The 20,247-nt window shown below is 38.5% G+C and overlaps 1 protein-coding gene across 5 annotated transcripts in view; it reads right to left on the bottom strand.

The window, feature by feature from the left end:
* Window positions 1–20,247, bottom strand: part of LOC149006550 (transducin family protein / WD-40 repeat family protein) — a 41,242-nt gene that overhangs the window by 3,168 nt on the left and 17,827 nt on the right. For all 5 annotated transcript variants that reach the window (XM_089165725.1, XM_089165726.1, XM_089165727.1 and 2 more), the window contains 10 exons: window positions 19,162–19,234; window positions 15,612–15,677; window positions 15,137–15,179; window positions 11,583–11,722; window positions 11,197–11,409; window positions 10,008–10,092; window positions 9,630–9,924; window positions 1,202–1,463; window positions 796–1,018; window positions 110–324 (listed from right to left, as the gene is read on the bottom strand). In XM_089165725.1, coding sequence (XP_089021851.1) covers window positions 110–324; window positions 796–1,018; window positions 1,202–1,463; window positions 9,630–9,924; window positions 10,008–10,092; window positions 11,197–11,409; window positions 11,583–11,722; window positions 15,137–15,179; window positions 15,612–15,677; window positions 19,162–19,234 — 1,615 coding nt within the window. The remainder of the gene's footprint in view (window positions 1–109; window positions 325–795; window positions 1,019–1,201; window positions 1,464–9,629; window positions 9,925–10,007; window positions 10,093–11,196; window positions 11,410–11,582; window positions 11,723–15,136; window positions 15,180–15,611; window positions 15,678–19,161; window positions 19,235–20,247) is intronic.

Genomic DNA, 20,247 nt, shown 5'->3' with positions numbered 1-20,247 from the left:
TGGCTTTCCCCAACAATTGTCTAACCAAAACTACAGTGCTCAAAAGAGTTTGCTTATCAATGAAAAATATAAATAGTTTGCTTGGGTGAATTTAAAAGTGAATGGATACCTTAAGAAACAATCTAATTACTGCTTGAATGAACTCATAGTCTTTTCTACAGGAAATCTCATGTATGAAGTAATCAAGTAGCAGCTCAAGAGAATGTAATTCTGATCTCTTTTCAGGCTCTTGCTGATCTTCATCATCTATAATTTGAAGCATGCGGAGCTCCAAATCTATTGTCGATGGAGACAAACCTTTGATGTAGTCTGTAAATGCTGAAACTGCAATCCAACAGCAGTAAGTAGGGAAATCTTTCTCGAAAAGGGGTAAATAGTGTAAGAACTTTTCTCCCATAGGGGGAAGCAAAGAAAGAATGCTAGTCCAGAAAAGAAGTATTTTCTGGCAGACTATACAAACTGTATAAAAAAAATCCATGATGCTAGTTTATCCGTGACTTTCCCATCCACCCAAGGACCCACCACCCATTGATTCCAACTAGAAGTCTCCTTATGTTAACAATCCAATCTACAAAACTAACCTTAGTATCCCAATTTGCTGTCAGTTAAAAAACATACAGCTAAAGCTTGATGGTTGAAATCATCATATCAAGCTGACCTCTAAGAATAATTCTAATGTGGACATTTCAAGCTATGGATCTTATCCACTTCTACATAATCCTTAAAATTAACTGATTATAAGAGATAAATACATAGTTCTAAAGATCCAATCAATATCATAGCACTCAAACTTACAGTTTTTCATTTCTGCAGAGGAATGAAGCAATTGCAGAAACTGGGAGGTCTGTAGATCAGGTTCTGTTTCACTCCTTTTTATCTCATCATCTTTTTTCCCCTCTTCTTCAACAGCTGTGCCAGTAGGTTTGAACAATATATCTCCAGAAAAAGATGGGACAGACGGCAAGAAGAATGGAGCCTTTTCTGGCTTTTTGGGTGGCTCAATTGGTTTGTTGCGGACCTGGGTGGTAGAGAAATACCATCATGTATACAATTATTAAGGTCAAATTAAATGAGCAACAACAGCTGGGGGACCATACAGAGTTTCAACAAACCTACAGTGAGCATTCATAAGAATTTTGTTATTGATTTCCCAAAAGTTTAGAAAGATAATTAGAAAAATAAATATCAGATAACGGCAAACCTTTATCATGTCCAAATTAACCAAGCTCTGCCACTGGCTCTTTGGCAACAAGGAGAGAGTTACAAGATCAGGGATTTGAAGATTCAAAAGTGATGCATAAGCAGAGTCCTTCACATGTAATTTAGAACCAGCATGTTTCTCATGATTTTCCTCACCAGCTTTTTCCTTCAAAGAGAAAGCTGGCAACTTGACACTGACAACTTCTTTCCCACTAGCATATGAATCCACATAAGAAGCTCCAGAGAACATGGCTTGATTAACCCTGAAGATTCCATTGTCAGTACTTCGGTTTAAGAGAACACCAGCAAAATCTAGAACATAACCCCATCAAAGATTTATTGAAATCTAGTAAGAGTTTACATATCAATGATGGTACATGATAGGAACTAGTACAGGTATCACAAAAATTAAGTGTCTCAGAAAATACATTTTTCTAGGCACCTCATCTGCTCCTCACAAAGTAATTTGGAAAGATTCCTGCTCCTGCTTAAGTAACTTTGCTTGGGTGTTTCAAAAGGACGACAGAAAACCTCAATTTCCTCAAATTCAGAAAAGATACAAGTCTTATGCAGAAAAGATGCCATTTCTTGCAATATCATTGGCTTCAATGAATGGAAACAGGAGCGACAAATAATGATGCCAATTCATCACCAAATTGGTTTCTTTCCTAAGTCTAGCATTGGGTTATGTATGGATTGAGCCTTTGCTCGTTTCTTCTTTCTTTTTCTTTTCTTTTCCTTAATAGCCTAAAATAGGGATGGAAACTACGTAAAAGGGATTTCTGTCATTAGTTTATTTTGGAGTCAATTTCCTTATTTATTTCACTTTCCTATCAGTTTAGGTACCAAATAGGTTAAGGATTGGGTTAAGCCTTTTATTTTTAGTACCGGAGTGTAGTTTTGTCTCTTTTAGTATAGTTTGAGTCTTTTATACATAAAGTCGTAACAGGGGCAAGAATTGAACATGAATTTGATTAATAAATTGCTTTGCATTCATCCCAAAAAAAAATTGCCTTGCAAGCTGGCTGCAACTGCCCTCTTACTCCTTGTGAGAACTCAGTTTAGTGTATGTCCATATGATACAAACTCCAATGGTAATAGTATTTGATCCAGAAAACACCTTGAGGTGATGCATGGGTGCTTCATTAGTGTCTAATCCAATCGACTTCTTAACAGTCTGAAGCCTCAGAAGGTTTGAATAACGCTCTCCTTCAACTAGTTCAATGATTTTCAAGTTTTCTAGTTCAAGATGTTAATCAAGTTCTTGGAAGAACTACAAGTTTCTTAACTAAGTTTTAATTTCTTATTCAAGACTCAAATTCAAGCAAGCTGCTCTTTTGAAAAACCTGCAACTCTTCTTCTTTGCTTCTAGAAGGCCATATGTGTTTTTTCGTGAGAATTCTACCCAAACAAATCTAATCTTACCATTAAACACAGCTGAAAATATGACCGAATCTTCTCATAATCTTAAGGGAGACTCAATCCAAATTTCAAAATAATCCACTCATCTGATAGCACCTAATTACCCATTTACTCTTATGTCTTACTTCTACTAGGAATCCTCCATAACTTCAAATTTGAAGACCTGATTTAGTTGTAAACTTGTAACTTCCAATATACATCAACTTAATATAACCTCTAGCATGTATACTAACTGTAGCCTTCAAGTGGGCTCCGTAACCTACATGACCTACTCCAACTTGGCTGGGTCATACAAGATACTGGTTTAGCCGCCCCCTGCTTGATCCCTTTCAATCTAGGAATAAATCATACCATTTAGTGTTCAAGCAACAGAGAAATCAAACTGCAGAGGACCAACTTTTCGTATTTGTATTTAGGGAGTAGTTTCAACTTTCTTTTATGCCTCCAGATTTGACTGAAACCCACAATATTTTTATTTCAACTATCTTGGTACCTTAGGCGAGCCCTCATGGAGATACTCCTTGTGGGATGTAGAGCACTGAGAGCAGCACAGAACAGGTTACTTAGGAAAGGATGCAGATCATATGGAAAAGGTAGCTCAGGTTATACCGAGGGAAGCCAACTGGACCCAAACCTTCAAAGTTTTCAAGAGGTTTCTTGTAACATTATGAGAGGCAAGTGATGTAGGACCCCAAGCCCATCCTAAGAGGGTCCCCAAGGCCTGAAAGAAGGCCTAGGCTTGCTGCCCAGCGGCTTATGAGCTTGATCCGTCATTAGGGGTAATTTTGTAATTTTGAGCAGTCCCAATTGAGCCCAGCTGGGTCTAGTTAAGTTCAGAATTTTGGTAGGAGACTAATTCTGTTTTCAATTTGTTACTCAAGTCAACCTAGGAGGAGATAGGTAGAAGTCCTACTTTTAAAAAAAAACTTCTAGAATACAAGTCCTTTCTAATTTATGTTTTAAAGTTAAGTACTGTTAAGTGTTGTCTCATAAAAGCTATAAATTCACAATCAATGCTTGTAACCATCAGTTTTGATGAATAAAATTATTGAAGAGGAGTTGCAGCAAGAGAGCAAGAATCAAGTAGGGTATTAGGGTTTCTCGAGTGCAGGAAATTCCTGCAGCAGCTTCGTTCTTTACATTCTTCCAATCAATCTTCATGTACAAGTCCTTCAACTGATAAGCCACCATTCCCAAGCCTTCCTCCCAAGGTTGTCAAGGCGATAGAGGGCAACGAAAATTAACAGGACACCAAGCAAGAAGACAAGGCGCTGCCTAAGAGACAAGGCAACACCAGATCACCTTAACCCAAGAAGGTCCAGGATGCCTAGGCAACATGATGCAACCAGGCCCAGCCCACAAAAAATCCATCAAGATTGGACCACAAACTAGGTCCCATTAGCACCCCGAGGAACTGGCTGAATAGTGCCCAGGGGTATTTTGGTTATTTTACCTCCTATTTTGGAGCCCTAGTAGGGCCAGTCAGATGCATACTACTGTGAGAAGTCCATATCTACTCCTAATTGCTCTGTCTGGTTTTGTTTTGATCAAGATATTGAAGAGTCCCAGTCTGGCTAGGAGTCCCAATTAGAGAGGGGTTCCCTTATTTAGAATCCATTCCTTCCAAGGATTCTAGATCTACTTTTATTTTCTAACTTGGATAATTCCTTGAGTTATGATAGTGTAGTGAGAGTCTCTGTTTGAGAGTTCCCAGTTGGAATCCAATTTCCAACTACGATGCCTTCTAGAAGTTGGTTGCTTATTCTTGCAAGTTACTTTTGATTAGGAGTCCAGTTGTTTAAGTTACTGAGATGTAAAGGGATTCCCATCCAAATTGGATTCCCTAAGTTGAGTTCAACTTGGTTTTCTTTTGAGTCGTAATTTAATTTTCCCTTAAGAGTAAGGCTATTAAAGCCCCACCTCTGTGTAAGCAATTCAGCTTGGATATTGAATAAAATTTCAGACTTGAGTTGTGGGGAACAAAGCCTGACCTAGGTTTTTGAGGGATAAGAGTGTTTCTTCAAATTCTGCAATTGATCTTCATCTTCTTCAAGCTTGCAGCAGTTGAACAACTTTCAAAATTCTAGCAGCCTTCAAATCTCCTTCCCCATCAAGTACAATCCCAGCCCTCTTCCCTACCCTTAGGGCCTTGGCCATCCTCCTAGACCCTAAAACCATAACCCTAACACCCTTTTTCTATTTTTCTGCAATTTTAGGACTTTTTCTTTCACGTAAAATTCAAAGTCAATGTTGGCGCAACCTAGAGGGGGGTGAATCGGTTGCAACTAGTGGATTGTCCCAATTTTTTGGTTTGATTGAAAATTCAAATGAATTAAACAATAACAATCAACCACAAAACCAGTATTTTATAGTGGTTCCACTTTGCAAGTCTACGTCCACTCCTCTCTTGGCCTCAAGAGAGTATTCCAATAGTGATTATCTTTCAATACAATGGGTAGAGATCCAACCCTTACAATCTTTGTCATGGGGCAAGAGCACCCTTTACAATCTTTGTTTATCTTAGGGCAAGAGCACCCTCTTCAATCTTTGTTCATGGACAAGAGCACCCAAAATCAATTCTAATCTACCTAGACTAGAATTGAAGACAAGTAAATACAATAAATGACTAGAGATTACCTAACAAGGGGTGTGACACTTTACCCCTTGTGTGAGTGTGATGCAATGAGAGTTGTATGCCCAATTGATATGATTTGCACCACCAATAACCTTCCAATAAAAAGCCTTCAATCACCTCAAGTTTTGCTTCCAATGAGCTTGCTTGGACACCTTGGTATGTTATTCAAGGGTGGAGTAAGGGTGAGAGGCAAAACAAGTGTTCTCTTGCAATTTAAGAGCTTGAAAGTGTTTGGAGAGTAGTTGATCAATTGTCAAGGTTTTGTGTCTCAAATGGGGTGAATTGGGCTTATATAGATGGCATGTGAGTGCCTTAGCCCAATCCCCAACGGATAGAAAGCGAGCAAATTTTAGCCCAAACGGACTGTCATTTGACTCAGACGGACGTCTGTCTAAAAATATAGTCGTTTGAAAATTTTAGTTGTTGCAGATTTTTTACCAAAAGGACGTCCTTCTCAGAAGGATGTATGTTTGATCAGACAAAATCCGTCTGAGCTTATGTGACCAGACGAACGACCGTCTGAAGCACAGATTGCACAGTTAGGAGCAAATAGGGACTTGATTGGGTTTTTGGGATTTTCTATCCAATCCTAAGCCTCATCCACTCTCCTAACATGCCCTAGGTCAGTCTAATGACATGATATGTGAATAATTGAGTGCAATTACATATGAGTGTGCATGAAGTGACTTAAGTCCTAATTTGCTAAGTCTTCTTGCTTGAGCTTGAGTTGATTATCATTGATGTTCTTTGAGTCTTCCTGTACTCCATTCTTCATGCTCATCTTAACTTAGACTTCATGTACATCTTGGCTTGGTCTTGGCCTTGACTTGAGACATCCGGTGAGTTTGGTCCAATGAGTTGGGTTTGGTCCACTTGCTTTTATAATAACTGGACAATCACACCTTGATATGGACATTAATAATTTCATGTTTGTTATCATCAAACTAATGAAGGCTGGTGTGGCAATGCTGAGATGACATTTCCCAACAGTCAAATCTACGGCAAACTAACCATGAGATCTATCCAAACTTTAGGAACATCATTCCCCTAACCGTAGTGTCCTTTCCTTCCAATTTCATCCCAATTGGACCAACCCAAACCCTAGTCTAACCCTAATCCTAGTTCCACTGAAACTCTCATAACTCCCAAACCCCTCAACCAAACCCTAAACCCTTTTAGGATTACCTTCCCCTACACCTTCTCTACCTCCCCTGCCCTAACTCTAATCAAGAGTCCTATACACATTAGGAGACTTACAAACCTTAACATGGTAATTTTCTGAAATTACAATTTGTGTAAAACAGATTATTTTCCTTTAATTTCAGACCTAATTCCAACCCAGTGGAACCCTAAAAACCCTTCCCAATTAACCCTAGACCACCCAAAACTTAACCCTAAAACTTGGGCTTCAAATTGACCTATCCGCAAGGTGTATTGAAGCATTATTAGCTGATGTCCACAAGAATTTGACCTAGAACAACAGGGTTTCAACCCTAATTGCATGGTTATCAAAGCGGCCGCCGAGGTGGCAAAGCGGTTTTTGAACCGCTTAAATTGTGACCGCATAACTAACAGGCTGATTTCTTGCCACTTTTTTGCTTAGGCACTACCGCTTTGCTGCCTTTTGCGCCATATTGCCGCCTAGATGCTAAATCAAATATTTTTTTTACATTTTTTAATTTGTGCATATTATTTTTTCTTTTTTTAATCATCATTTATTCTACAATGCCGTATATAAATTTAAATATGTGAGCCATTTTGGAATCGATGCCCAATTTTCAAATGAACTCCGAGGCCCAAAGTTCCTGTAGGCAACAGAATGTGAAGCATGAGCCATATTCAACATTGATAATCAATGAAACATTAAATAAACAATGACTTGGAAATCGGAATAATGAGATCTATTAATTTATCATGTCAGCACTGTTTGGTTAAAAAAAGGGAAAAATGGATACATCAATTCTGATTCCAATTCGAATATTATTCATATATATTTAACAAAAAAGTCACGTTAAAAATAATTTGACTAAACTATATATGAATAATATTGTTATTCATAATTGTGATTCTTGAATTTTTTTTTTTTTTTTTTTTATGAATGTGATTGTTGAATGTTTGTTTAGTACTTTAGTTTATTATAAAAAGTATTTGTATTAAAAATATTGACTAAACCGCTTTGGTCGCTTTACTGCCGCCTAAGCGCCGCTTAGTCACCTAAACACCAAGACAGAGCCCTAATCGCTTTGGTCGCTTTAATAACCATGCCTAATTGTACTGCTGGTTAACTTAAGAGAAGACTAGCACAGGCCCTGAGTTACATCACGATGCTTAGGTGATGCCTTAACAACCTTGCTTCTTTCCTCTCTTCACCTCCTTCACAACTGCCCGAATTCCCCTCAATACCACTCGATGCTCCCTCCCCCCCCCCCACCCAGAAAAAAAAAAAAAAAAAAATAAAACCCTTAAATCTGTCAACCCCACCACAGATCCCCTGCCCTTCTAGAATTACCATCCCTACCTCCATCTAGCACTCGACCCCAACCCAGCCATAGCCACCACCTTGAAACCCTAGAATTTATTAACCTAAATTTCTAAAATCCCACAATCTCTGGAATTTGAATCTAAAACCAAAAACAGCAAGGTTCAGATTTGTATTTAATTAACCCTAAGCCCATAAACCCTAGCCAGACACCCCTCCTACAGACCCTAAAAACCCTAAGCAGCCTATAATTCCCCAACCACAGGGTTTTGTAAACCCTAATTTGCCTGCTATTCATCAAGGATCCTTAGTTTAGGCCTTCATCCCAGTGAGGCTACATCAGGAGGGCATTCTGATTACATTAGCTTATTTTGTTCCTTCAATAAGACATGTAGGGATGTTGTCTGGCCATGTTTGCCTCAAACGCAGATGGAAGTTCAACGGAAAACCGAGGCCCAGCATTAAAAGGAGTCTTCTGCGAATTGGAAGGGAATTATAGTCTGGTGTTTTGTATCACAATGGTAAGGATAGTTGTGATGGAACTTAGGTAACCAAGGTATTGGAAGTGGGTTAGAGAAACGGTGGCAACAAGAAGCCTCCCAAGGCACCCTGCCTAGGTAACGCTTTGACAACCATGCAAGATATGACACAGGTACTGTTTCCTAGATCACCACCTTGGTAGTTGGTATTACAACTCTGTAGGCTAATCACTGTATAAGAATGCCACATAATCAGTTCTTCATACAAGTATCTAGTTATGTAACAATCCCTAACAACAGTATTGCAGATAAGTTGACTATGACTTCGCTACATAAAGATAGTTTTCTTCAGCATATATCTGTCTGCATTTTTGTTGTGATTATTGTTGTGCTAAATTTGGCCAAGGCATTGACCCCGAGAGAGACCAGAATCCAAACTAGGTCCAGGCGAACCAAACAGGACCTCTTATCCTCGGAAGGGAACCATAGAGTCCGACCAACATCCGAGCTTAGGGTTCAGATTTGGGAGGGGGGGTCCCAAAGCCAGTGTCTCGAGGAGCCCCACCCTAGCTGAAGAACCAAAGATGAGAAAGTATGGCAACCTTCATTCCCGGGGTAGATAAGGCAGATTGATCGTGCCTCAAGACCTGACATTCCATACTTGCCAAGAGCTCTGTTGACCTTACCCCTATATGCCTAGGCGGCATTCCGGCCAAGTTCTTATGCGATCAGGTTAGGATCTGTCAACATCAGCCTCTACTCCATTGCCATGCCAATGCCAGGCCTAGACTCTTCAGGACAGTCAAATACCTAGGAGCCACATGTTGTCCTCAAAGGAAATCCAAGACACACCGAACAATCCAACCACCACGAAGCATCAGGTTCAACTATAAATACCCTTCACCTACCATAGTATCTGGTAATGCCCATTTACTCCTAGAAGCATTAATTATTCATCTTCCCTACAGTAATCTAATTCCCCGACCTCAGGGCAATGTTGCTCCTAAATCTGAATTTAGCTTCAATGGAGGCTGACCAGAGTCGGCCCACACTCACTTTCTCTCTGTGAACACGTTCTAGAGCCATCAGGTGGGTTTGACCACGGTTCATGCGAAGGGGTCAGATTTGGACACGACAGCTATCATTTTCTTTCTTCATCATCTCTACAGTATTTATTTGTTGTCGCATCCTCAAATTGGCCACATAATATTTCCAGATGATTTTATTTAATTAAAGGAATACATACATACAAAAATAATCAATGATACATTTGTGTCCCTGAGCTCTTTCATTTAAGTATATGCTAACTAAACGCTCGTCAATTACAAAAGCTTGGGCCATGGCATGAAAAATCAACGTGACGGAAAAATGATTGATGTGAATATGGTAACAAAAAGTCAAACTAGGAACTTACCACAGAAAAACACCATTTTGAGCAACATGGGAAGTTGCCAAGACATCCATATTGGGTGATAGAGACAATGCTGTAATAGCCACATCCACTTGCACTGCATCAATCTGTCTTGCAAGGATAACATCCCAGATTCTAAGACTTCCATCCATACTGGAAGACAAAAGCCATTTCCCATCCTCACTGAAACACAAGTCAGTAATTCGATCTGTATGGCCCTCAAATTTACGAACAATTCTTAAGGCAACAATGTCAAACACACGGATAACCAAATCATTGGCTACAGTTGCCAAAAGCCCTATACATAGAAACCTTATGATTACAATATGCACCAAAAGAATGTAATTAGTAAAAGATAAAGAAAAAACATAAATATATTACCATTGGATCGGTGATAAAGTAACTTGATCACAGAGCAACTGACTTCCAATCTGGATTTCAATTCACACCCCTTGAAATCCCAAATCTGCACAACCACCCAATATAAAATTTCATGTAGCACTCAGCTGATTAGAACGTGTTTCATTCCCACAGGTTTATTCAACCACCAAAAATGAGTGTTGGGACACTACAGTATGTTCTCCCAAGACATGCCCAGGAAGGGACAATCAGCATATTCTAGAAATCTAGGCCAATGAACTGTTCATGTTCTCCACACACCCCCCCCCCCTCATTTTCTTTCTTTTTTTAAGTTAGAGTAATAATGTCATAAGCTGGTGATTCAGATTCAGCTAGCTTGCAAGTACCAAGAAGTTGTTGGGTCGGAAATCATTTCTGGTTAAACGTGCATTGCAGGTTGTCGTTTGAATGTCTTGTTCCAATTTTCTCAATCTTAGGGTTCTGTTTAACCTTGTATTCACCTCCCTAATTTTTATAATTGATATTTCTGTCATTGACCAAAAGGAGGAAGAAATGTCAACCTTATAAGTCGAATAAAGTAAACAATGATTAACATAAAGTTGTCTCATTTAACAGCCCATTCCATTATTTTTTACCAAGTTTTTACAAGTTTAGGCCTCCCATAGAGCCGCCCAGTGCACAAGGGAGAGTAAAATGTATAGAGATTTGACTCACCAAGATTTGTGGAGACTGGAGAGGCTGATTCCAAGTTTTGAACCTGCAGCCTAATGGTGCAATAGTGCAACCTAACCTACATGCCTATCCATTCCCTTGATTTTAAGTACTTCTCTCAAAATTCTGGTACATCCGTACATGGACTTTCCTTTTTTAAAGGTAAAGGTTACACATTCCATTTTCCACTTCTGACTAACTTTTGAGCTGCTTTAGCCAGGTTCCCAAAATCCCTTTCCTCCATTAATTAAATAATCTTTCAGGAAGGTCTGAATGTGAATTTGAGACTTTTAGACACTATCTTCTTCTTTTTTTGGGACTTTTCTTTTTCTAATATCATGCTTAAAAATTATTAATCCTGGCATCTTTTTTCTTTATTTCTTATCTTTTATATGTTTTAACTGTCATGCAGAACCAAAGATAGATTAAGCGCAATATCTTCTAGTACGACACTTTGTGATTTACGTTTCGAGTTGTCTACAGCATCAAGAATACACACCTTTATATCTCCATGATATCCAGCACTTATCATGATGGTATTTGTTGCATCACAGGCTACTCCAACCACTTCACTGTCATGGGCAGAGCCGCTGCTTTCACAAATGTCTATGTAGCTGCCTCGGCTGATTCCTGATTGGAGATTAAATCTCTCAATCCAACCACCTTCCGTCCCCAGAACAGCAAAATTACCACAAGCACTAATTGCGCAAGCCTGCCACGTGAGGAGTTTTCATGAAGTTCACAAATGTGGAAAAACAAACATAATGTGCTACCAGGGAAATACTGTACACTGGAAGATCATTGCATCAATTTGACACGTGACGTGCATAAGTAATTAAATAAGATTACAAAGTAAAATCATGTGAAAAGAACTCAGAAGCATACCTTAATGGGTGTTTGATTTTCCGAGCATGGTGTTAAGATGTGCTCACCAAGGACAAAGTTCTGAAGCCTCCAAACATATGCCCGTGGAGTATCCATGTGGCAAGTCACAACATTGCACCAATCACGTTGGCGGATCTCAGCTAGAATTGGTTTTTACATACAGAGAAAAAGAATGAAACAGAAACAAGTTAAGGCATTCTTCACAAATGTACAGATACTTTTGCTGAAAATGTGGTAAAATTTACAACCTCCACTTTATCTTTTTCATAAATGTCAGTCTATCATGAAATCTAACTGAGCCTTACAACTTTTATGACTTAAAAGACCTAGAAATCATTAACAGAAAAATACAGTGGGAAAAATCCAACCTGAAGATCAGCACATGCAACATAACAACAGGGTTTTTTACATGGAAATTTCAAATTTCAACCCTATTACATATGCCCAATGCAAAAGCACGAATTATCTTTATCCTTCCAAACCTGATGATGCTAAGACTCTATTAATTGTTAATACGAAAAGATGACAATACCATTATGAGTTTTGTACATGCACACTTGGATATCAACCCAATTATGGGCGCTCCCCATGCAAAAACGCAAATTATGTGCACCCCTTCACACAAGGTCTAAATTACAAAATAAAACATAGATTATTAGAATTGGCTGTTAGCTTTCAAAACTATATTCAAAACGGTAATAAAACCATTCAAAAGGGTAATAAGACCTTTACATCCTTTTATTCAAACCTTATTTCAGTATATACCATAAAGTTTTTTTTCTGCCAACCTCTCAACATAGAGAAAAAGTAAGAACTAAGAGGAAGTAAATTAAAAAAACAAAGAGTGAAGCAAAGAAAATCTAAAAAACTGATTTCCATCTCTTCAATGGAATAGTAGATACAAACAGGCAGCACAAAGCATGGATCAAGAGTTCTCAGATCTCACCAGTTTGATCGAAGAGTTCTAAAAGCATTTCTAGTTGTTCTGAATGAGAGTCATAGTTATACAAGTGGAACAACAATGCAACTGCTTGATGCAAACCCAGTTTTAGGGTTAGGATTTTTGTGGAATTTTCCCCAAAACCAAGGGCTTCCCAGAGTCTTCCAGCAAAGAAAACAAAGATTCTATGAGGTTTCGAGTAGGGATTAGGGGTTTGCAAGGGTGTGAGAGGGGTCCAGGAAGGGTCGGCCAAGTATGGGGTGAAAGGGGGAGAGGGTTTTAGGACCTGAAACCTTGATGTAATGTTGAATCCAGATCTGAATTTTAACCACCACCCCCCTGAGAGGGGTCCAGGAAGGGTAGGCCAAGTATGGGGTGAAAGGGGGAGAGGGTTTTAGGACCTGAAACCTTGATGTAATGTTGAATCCAGATCTGAATTTTAACCACCCCCCCCCCCCCCCAAAAAAAAAAAAAAAAAAGTTTTGAAAATTTGGGTTACGGTTCTGGTTGGGTGGGGAAAAGGGACTGTTATTGCTGTTCGTTTTTTCAGACTTATTCCTAAAGGATTTAGAGTGTTGGTGAGGGATAAGGTTGAATTAGGATTAGGTCTAGAGGCTGAAGATGAATTGCAGAAATTTAGCGAAGAAGATGAAGTGCAGGAAATTTTCAAACCTAGGGAAATATCGTCTATTTAGGAAACTACTTGTGAGACTATGGCCTAGGGGTTGGTGTGATCTTATAGGAATACGGGAGGTTAAGAGGCTGGGGAACGGGGAATTGGAGGGGGTGGCGGTTTAGTGCTGCCGTGGGGAAGAAGAAGGGGCAGAGAAGCTTTCAGTGCTAGGGAGAGTGGGGAATGGACTAGGGAGGGTTGTAGGGCTGAGGGGCAGGGGGTGAGGTTGGGGGTGCTGCTGCTGTGTTGCGATCGTTGATCTCTAACCAAGGGGCAGGGTGTTACAAGGGTGCACAGGATACGGAAGGGGCAGCTATGGAAGGGGTGGGGAATCCTTGCATGGATAGGGAAGAGAGAGGGGCTGGGTGTTTACTTACTTGGTGGAAGCTGCTGTGATAGCCTGATGGCTGCTGAAACTTGAGAATATTTGCTGATTGTAGATGATGAATGCTTCAAAATCCACTGTGGCCCTCCCAAAGAGAACCAAGACCAAGTGTCTCACAAGTATTTTTAATTTTATTCAATCAGACTTGAGAATTGGCTATTTATAGCCTAGTAACAGAACTAGACTCTAAGTGGGATTCCTTTATAGATTAGGATCCCACCACATAATCTTGACACCCTTGAAATAAAATCTAAACATCTAAAGGTCCCTCATGGACACATGCTGAAATAAAACTTTAAATTAATTTTAACTCTAATAACCACATGCTTAAATTCTTTTTTAATTTAAAACTCTAATTGCCACATGTGTTAGAATTGAAAACAACTAGGGACTCAATCACTAACTCAACTACTAACTCAAAGAAGACTCTTTCACAAACTTGAACTCTAGAAATTAAACTGAAATTAAATTCTTACAACTAAATAGGGCAGAAAATACCAAAATACCCCTCCTAGGGGGTTCGGTCAGCCTAAGGGGCATCTCAAAGCCCTCTTGTGGGGCACCAGGGTTCCAACTGTCCAAGTCATGTTCACATCACCACTATTGACCGATACATAAGAAGAAAACATGAACTAGAAATTTAAAAGCAACTTCTTTCATCTTCATGCAATAAAGAACTTCTAGAAGAGTAGAAGGTCAAAATTCTGTTTTTCTCTTTTCAGGTAAAGTAGAATGCTGAAACTTGGATCAAGGAAAACGGTGAGATTTGATATCTCTTAAGATCCATGCATCAATAAATTAACCATGATTTTAATCTTTAAGAGTTCGTTATACAGTGAGCTTGTTGCCAGCTACAGATTAGATTGATTGAAGGAGATATGGGGCACCAGACTTCGGAAATTACGGGAGAGAAGATTCTGCAACTTCCCATCCAGAATTTTTACATTGATTTAGGAAGAAAGGATGAAAGAAGATAGGAGTAAAACTAGCATTTCAGATATGCCCTTACAAATTAGGGTATTGTCGTGTCCCTAATAACAACTAACAGAGCCTTAACACCATCAAGTTTGGAGGGGTTAAATGTAGTTACATTTTTGCATCATCATAATAGGGTTGAAATCCAAGGGGGTGCATGTAAAAAACCCTACACTTTCAAGGGTAATATGGCCAGGATGCATGTAATTTGTGCTGAAATTTGAGGGATGCATGTAAAATACCCATAACTATAATTTATTGGTTTGTAACGGGAAAAAATATTTTAAAAAAAAATTTTTAAAAAAAAAAGTGACAGAAATTCTAATTAACCAGATGGAACTTTGGTTAAATTCTAATGCATCCCACTCCATGGCAACTTTGTCTTTTCACTAAAATATAAAAAAAGAAATAAGTACCATGATCCTGTAACAAAATCTTAAGTGCGGCAAAAACTAGGAAAGCACAAATATGGTATTATCAAAGGAAATCACAAGGAAAAACAATGCTCTTTTTTTACTTCAAGAAGGACATGTAAATAATGTAAAGTCATTGAAAGAGCAGCACAGAGAGGGAGGCCTTACCACAATCAAATGCAATAACAGGCTTCAATTTTATTTCTTCCACCTAGAGCAAAAATGATTCAAGTACATCAATACTTCTGCTTGTTATGAACCATGTTACTTGAGAAACAGAACAACAGGATGGTGCAGTGGACGTAAAGGAATTTTTACGCATCTGGCATATGCTAAGGAATTGTTCATCAAATGAATTTCACAACATAGCATTGGAACAAACATGCTGTCTGATTTGAATTTCCAGTCTATCCTATTCCAACAGAAAGATAACATAAAAATAGTCCAGAAAAGGAGTCCACAATTGAGGTTGGTACGATCATCTAGTCAGGTTTTATCATAACAGGTGCTAATTGTGGAGCATTTCAGATCCTTTACAATATAATGACATGAGAAGAAAAAGGTGAGGGTATATCTCTAGTGCATAGATTTCAGGAAAGCTATATGCACAAAAGCAAAAGCAGAAAATTTGTTCCTTTTATACCTTCATCTTAAGCTTCCTTGCCCTTTTAGATACATGACGCTGAGAAAGCTCTCTACTTTGCTGATCCTGGTCACCAGAGCCAGATTCAAAAGATAACACACATTAAAAAATAATAATAATAATAAAATAAATAAATTCGAATAGCATCTCCAATATAAAATTCTGTACATGAATGTAGTATAAAACTTCCTTTGCTTTGTCAGCTAAGATAAGCAAACTTCCACTAATTGAAAAATATAGGAAAAAAAGAGGGGCTGGTGGGTGGAATAAAAAAAGAAAATGTGATGATTAACATGTTCCATTCCAAGTACACATATACTTGCAAGGAGAAATGAAATTAGAAATTACCACACTTTATAATTAGCCACATGCATGAAGACTTGTTATGTACAACCCAAATTTTTGTACCCAGCTTTGAAGAATGACCCTCAGAGACATATCTGGAGCTTGCGGGGGGCTGAATAACCCATTTTCTAAGATTTGTGATGGAAGCAAAGGGCTTGTGCCGATAGGTCCAAACCTAGTGCCCATCACTGATCTTCTTGATGGGGGCATACAACCCGATCTGTATGGGTCGACCTGTTTACCCTATTGGAACTCTATAGATATATACCTTACACTCTCCTATTGAGTCATTGTGAGATTTGTGAGACTCAAGGGTTTTGGGTGAGGGTTTTCTAGCATAGTTTTGGCAATTGGTTGAAGATCTCCATTCCAATCTTCTTCCTACTTAAGTAAGAGTTCTTCTTCTTTGCCCACCGATGTAGCACATCACATCCCATTGGTGTGTGAGCCACGTGAAGTTGTGAAGTCTCCATGCTGTTTCAAATTGTTTCCGTTCTTGTTCGTGATTTGTTGGTGCTTGTTTTATTTAATACTAAAACACAGACCAAGAAAATAAGATCCTCAGCCTTTTAAAAGGTCTTCACATGATCTGGTCTTGGGCCCAACAAGATCTTGTATGATCTTCATGCACACAAAGGCAAAATAAGGATTGTGACATCCTTCACGTGAATAGTGTTTTGGCCTCTTAATGGCCCTTCTAGAAGACCAGTTGGGCTGATTTGATCTAGTGTAGTTGGTCAAATTGAATCTGGTTCAATTCTGTCTTGTTTACTCCTGAATCACTTGTCAATTATCATGCTAAACAGAAGCGGAATCTCCATGAAAGGAGACTCATGCCAAAGGACATGAATTTAGGACTTAGGAAGAGATGAAAACCAAGTTGCAGAACAAATACCTACTAGAACATGTGCAAAAGGCTTTCCTTTTGACAAGATTTCTACCCAGAGCCACTAACTCTCAAAGGAGCGTGTCAGTAATGGATTGAATGGCCTCTTTGAGCAAACATTTAAAGTCACACTTGGTTCCCTCTACCCACCACCTCCAAAGGATGCTATTGAGGGAATTGTTCAAGTATTCAATATGGAAGAGCAACAGGGAAGGTAGACTTAGTAAGCACAGCCATTGAATTTATTCTGGAGATGTTGGTATGTGAACCACAGCTTGGAGATGAATGAGCCGTTAATGGTGCCTTTGAAGGAGACAAGAGTAAAGACCTGGCTGATAACAATGACATCTATGAGGTTAACAATTAAAGTTCTAGCAATTTCTATCATCATAGAAGAATCAGACCTTGATATTTCAAGCTTATATTAAAGAAAATGATGCAAGCAAAGTTGAAGCCCTTAAGGATGTAGAACTCAGAATTACAAACGCAGATGAGGTTGATGAAACCATTGAGTATATGAATGACAAGAAAGAACTCAGAGACTCCAGATTATCAAAGAGGGATTGAAGATATTTGCACGGACACAGCTGATGATATCAAAGTTGACCACATAGAGTCCATGATCCTACCAGATTGTTTTAAAGAGGAAGTCCCCCATCTTAAAGAATTCATTCCAAAAATCTGAGCTGTTGGAGTACTGTTTTGGCCAAGAAAAGGACAGAAAACTCATATTCTATAAAACTTGAGGACCAATTTCTTCCAAGTGGTGGAGAGTTGATGTGTATCAAAATATAAACAGTGTCACGGTCTCATATTTGCCTTGTGTGGAGGGGATTTTCAGAAGATCTTATGGATCCATATCTCCACACCAAGGAACCAAATCAAAATGGATCACAGACCACCTTCTCCTTCTAATTAGTGAGAATCCGGGTGAGACTGGCCCCAACTACATGGGAATAGATCCCTCATCCTTGAAATTAAGACTTTACACCATTCCCAGTAACAAGCTTTCTCACAAGCTCTTCCTTCCAGAACAGAGTCAAGTTGAATCAGTGAGAAGAATAAAATAGAGAAAGATTCTATCCTAGTGCTGCCACAGTTTAGTTTCCATTCAACTTTAAGAAGTAAGTTTATTTCATTCAGGTAGCTATAAGTTAGTTTGTTACTATCTTGTTTCTGGAGTTTCTAATTCAATATATGGCAGCTAAATTTATGGCAAGCTTATTTTTTAGTTATGTAGGCGACTTTGAGTTTCTATTTCAGTTTGCTTAGCTTATACTTAGAAGTCTCTATTTCCTAGGTTTCTACTTTGAAACCTTCTTCTTTATCAAGCTTAGGCCAAGTTAAAAATAGGACCCATCAGTCATACTAAAATTAAGACTTGATTCATGGAATTTCAATTGCTAGTTTGCAAGTATTTGGTCTGAGAAAGACTCGTTTGCATATCCGAGACAGCTATGTCTGAGAGCACCAAGGCTGAGATATACAACCTACTACCTCTTTCCCCCTTTTTCTTATATTCGCTTGAATCGCTTCTCATCTTTTTTAATTTCTTATTTCCAACATAAACAGGAAAAGAAAGGAAAGGGGGTGGGGGGAAGCGATAAAACTTCTGGTTTTATTGAGTTTGTTCATCCACATTGTTTTGATCCTCACTGCAATCAATCTCCTGCTAGTTTCCCTGGTTTGAGGTTAACTTTTGCATTAGGGAACCTCATGCACTGTGCGCCTTTTTTTATGAACTTCCAATTAAGCCAAACTGCGAAGTGCTTAGGTGGTAAGAAACGTGCACAGAACTCAGTAGTAAAAACAACCAAAAGTTGCACCCTGTGTAAACTTTGGAAACATCAAACTCAATGAGGCTTTGGTTCATCCCAAACGTACGCGTCATGGACATCCTGTCTTTCTATGTTAACAGACCTGTCTGTAATTATCGAGTATTGAGGGTCATGATATTCTACATAATGTGAATATTCCGCCAAAAAGTTTTCTTTTAGTTTAAAATGATCAATATGTAGAATCAGAACAAGTCATTGCTGAGATTCGTGCGAGTAAATCTACTTTAAATTTTAAAGATAGGGGACATAGGGCCCAAAAACATATTTATTCTGACTCAGACGGAGAAATGCACTAAAGTACCAACGTGTACCATGCGCCTGAATTTACATATGGTAATTATCAACTCAGCCCCATTATCAACGTAGGATAAGAATCCATTATAAAATGGAGAAGCAAACATTTGATCTACCATGTTTTACTGATACATAAAGTTAATCACTAACAGACGCAATGTCACAAAAAATCATACTGATGCCAAACCTGAATAACAGAGAAAAGACGAAAGGCACGATCCTGACCAGCAGATAAAATGTGTCTTCCATTAGCATAAAACCTGCAAGTATATTCATAACTCAAGAATGCCATTGGAAACTAAGCAAATCAGGCATGACTAGTAGGGCCGCTAAACAAGATCCAGGAAGTTGATTCATAAACCCGGCCAAGAGCATTCACATTTTTAAAATAATCTTGAGAAAATAAATGACGGTACTATAAGAATATCTATTTTACCTTCATGGAAATGAAGACACTATAGGAATGTTTAATTTACTTTATCAAAATTAATTCTTAAAGGATATTCATTCAAAAATAGAAGAACTAGGTAAGCAAAACAAGTGCATTCAACCGATTATATATAAAAGATGAAGTTTCTTACATGTAATACCAAAAATAAATCTAGGATCCAATATCCAGGATCTAGGATACTCTAGTAAGTCCAAGCAAGTTAAAATAGTGTTTTAGACAAAAACTGAAGTTAAGGTAGTGTTTGGTATAGTTTTTCTTTTTTATTTTTGCCCAAATAAATATAAATAGTAGTGTTTGGTACAATTTATGCAGCCTATTTCTAGTTAAAAAAATACAAAACCAAAAACAAGTGGAGACCTGTTTTTTATTTTCTGTGAAAACTAACTTCATTTGTTTTTTGTGGTGGCTTTCAAAAGACCCTGTGCTTGTAATGTGTATATGTGGGGTTAAAATAGTAAATTACATTCTTTTATAAAACATTTTTTGTTTCCCTCCATAAACCTTGTTCATATTCTCCCTAGACGCTGCTCCTCTCTTGCTCAGCTCCTCTTGTTCAGGGCCTCATGAAGCTGTTTTTCATCTCTTGCATTTTTCTTCAAGACATTGTTCTTCATTTCAGGCATTGAAGTTCAGGGGCTTTTCTATTTTATATTTTGAGGGTCTTCTGAAGTGGGAGCAGAGTTCTGTTTCAGTTTCAATAACGGCACAGGACTGTTTTGAGTCTATAGATTCTCTTCTAGGAATCATCGTAGGTTTCAGGTTGGATGGGAAAAGGAGTTGATTTACCTCCCTGGGCTGTTTACCTCTTCTTCTCCCTCACTC

Source organism: Hakea prostrata, chromosome 8 (genome assembly GCF_041222555.1).
Source record: "Hakea prostrata isolate BN-2017 chromosome 8, UWA_Hpros_2, whole genome shotgun sequence".
In the NCBI taxonomy this organism is placed as follows: domain Eukaryota; kingdom Viridiplantae; phylum Streptophyta; class Magnoliopsida; order Proteales; family Proteaceae; genus Hakea; species Hakea prostrata.
The sequence above is the reverse complement of the archived record's forward strand: the minus strand, read 5'-3'. Positions and strand labels throughout refer to the sequence as shown.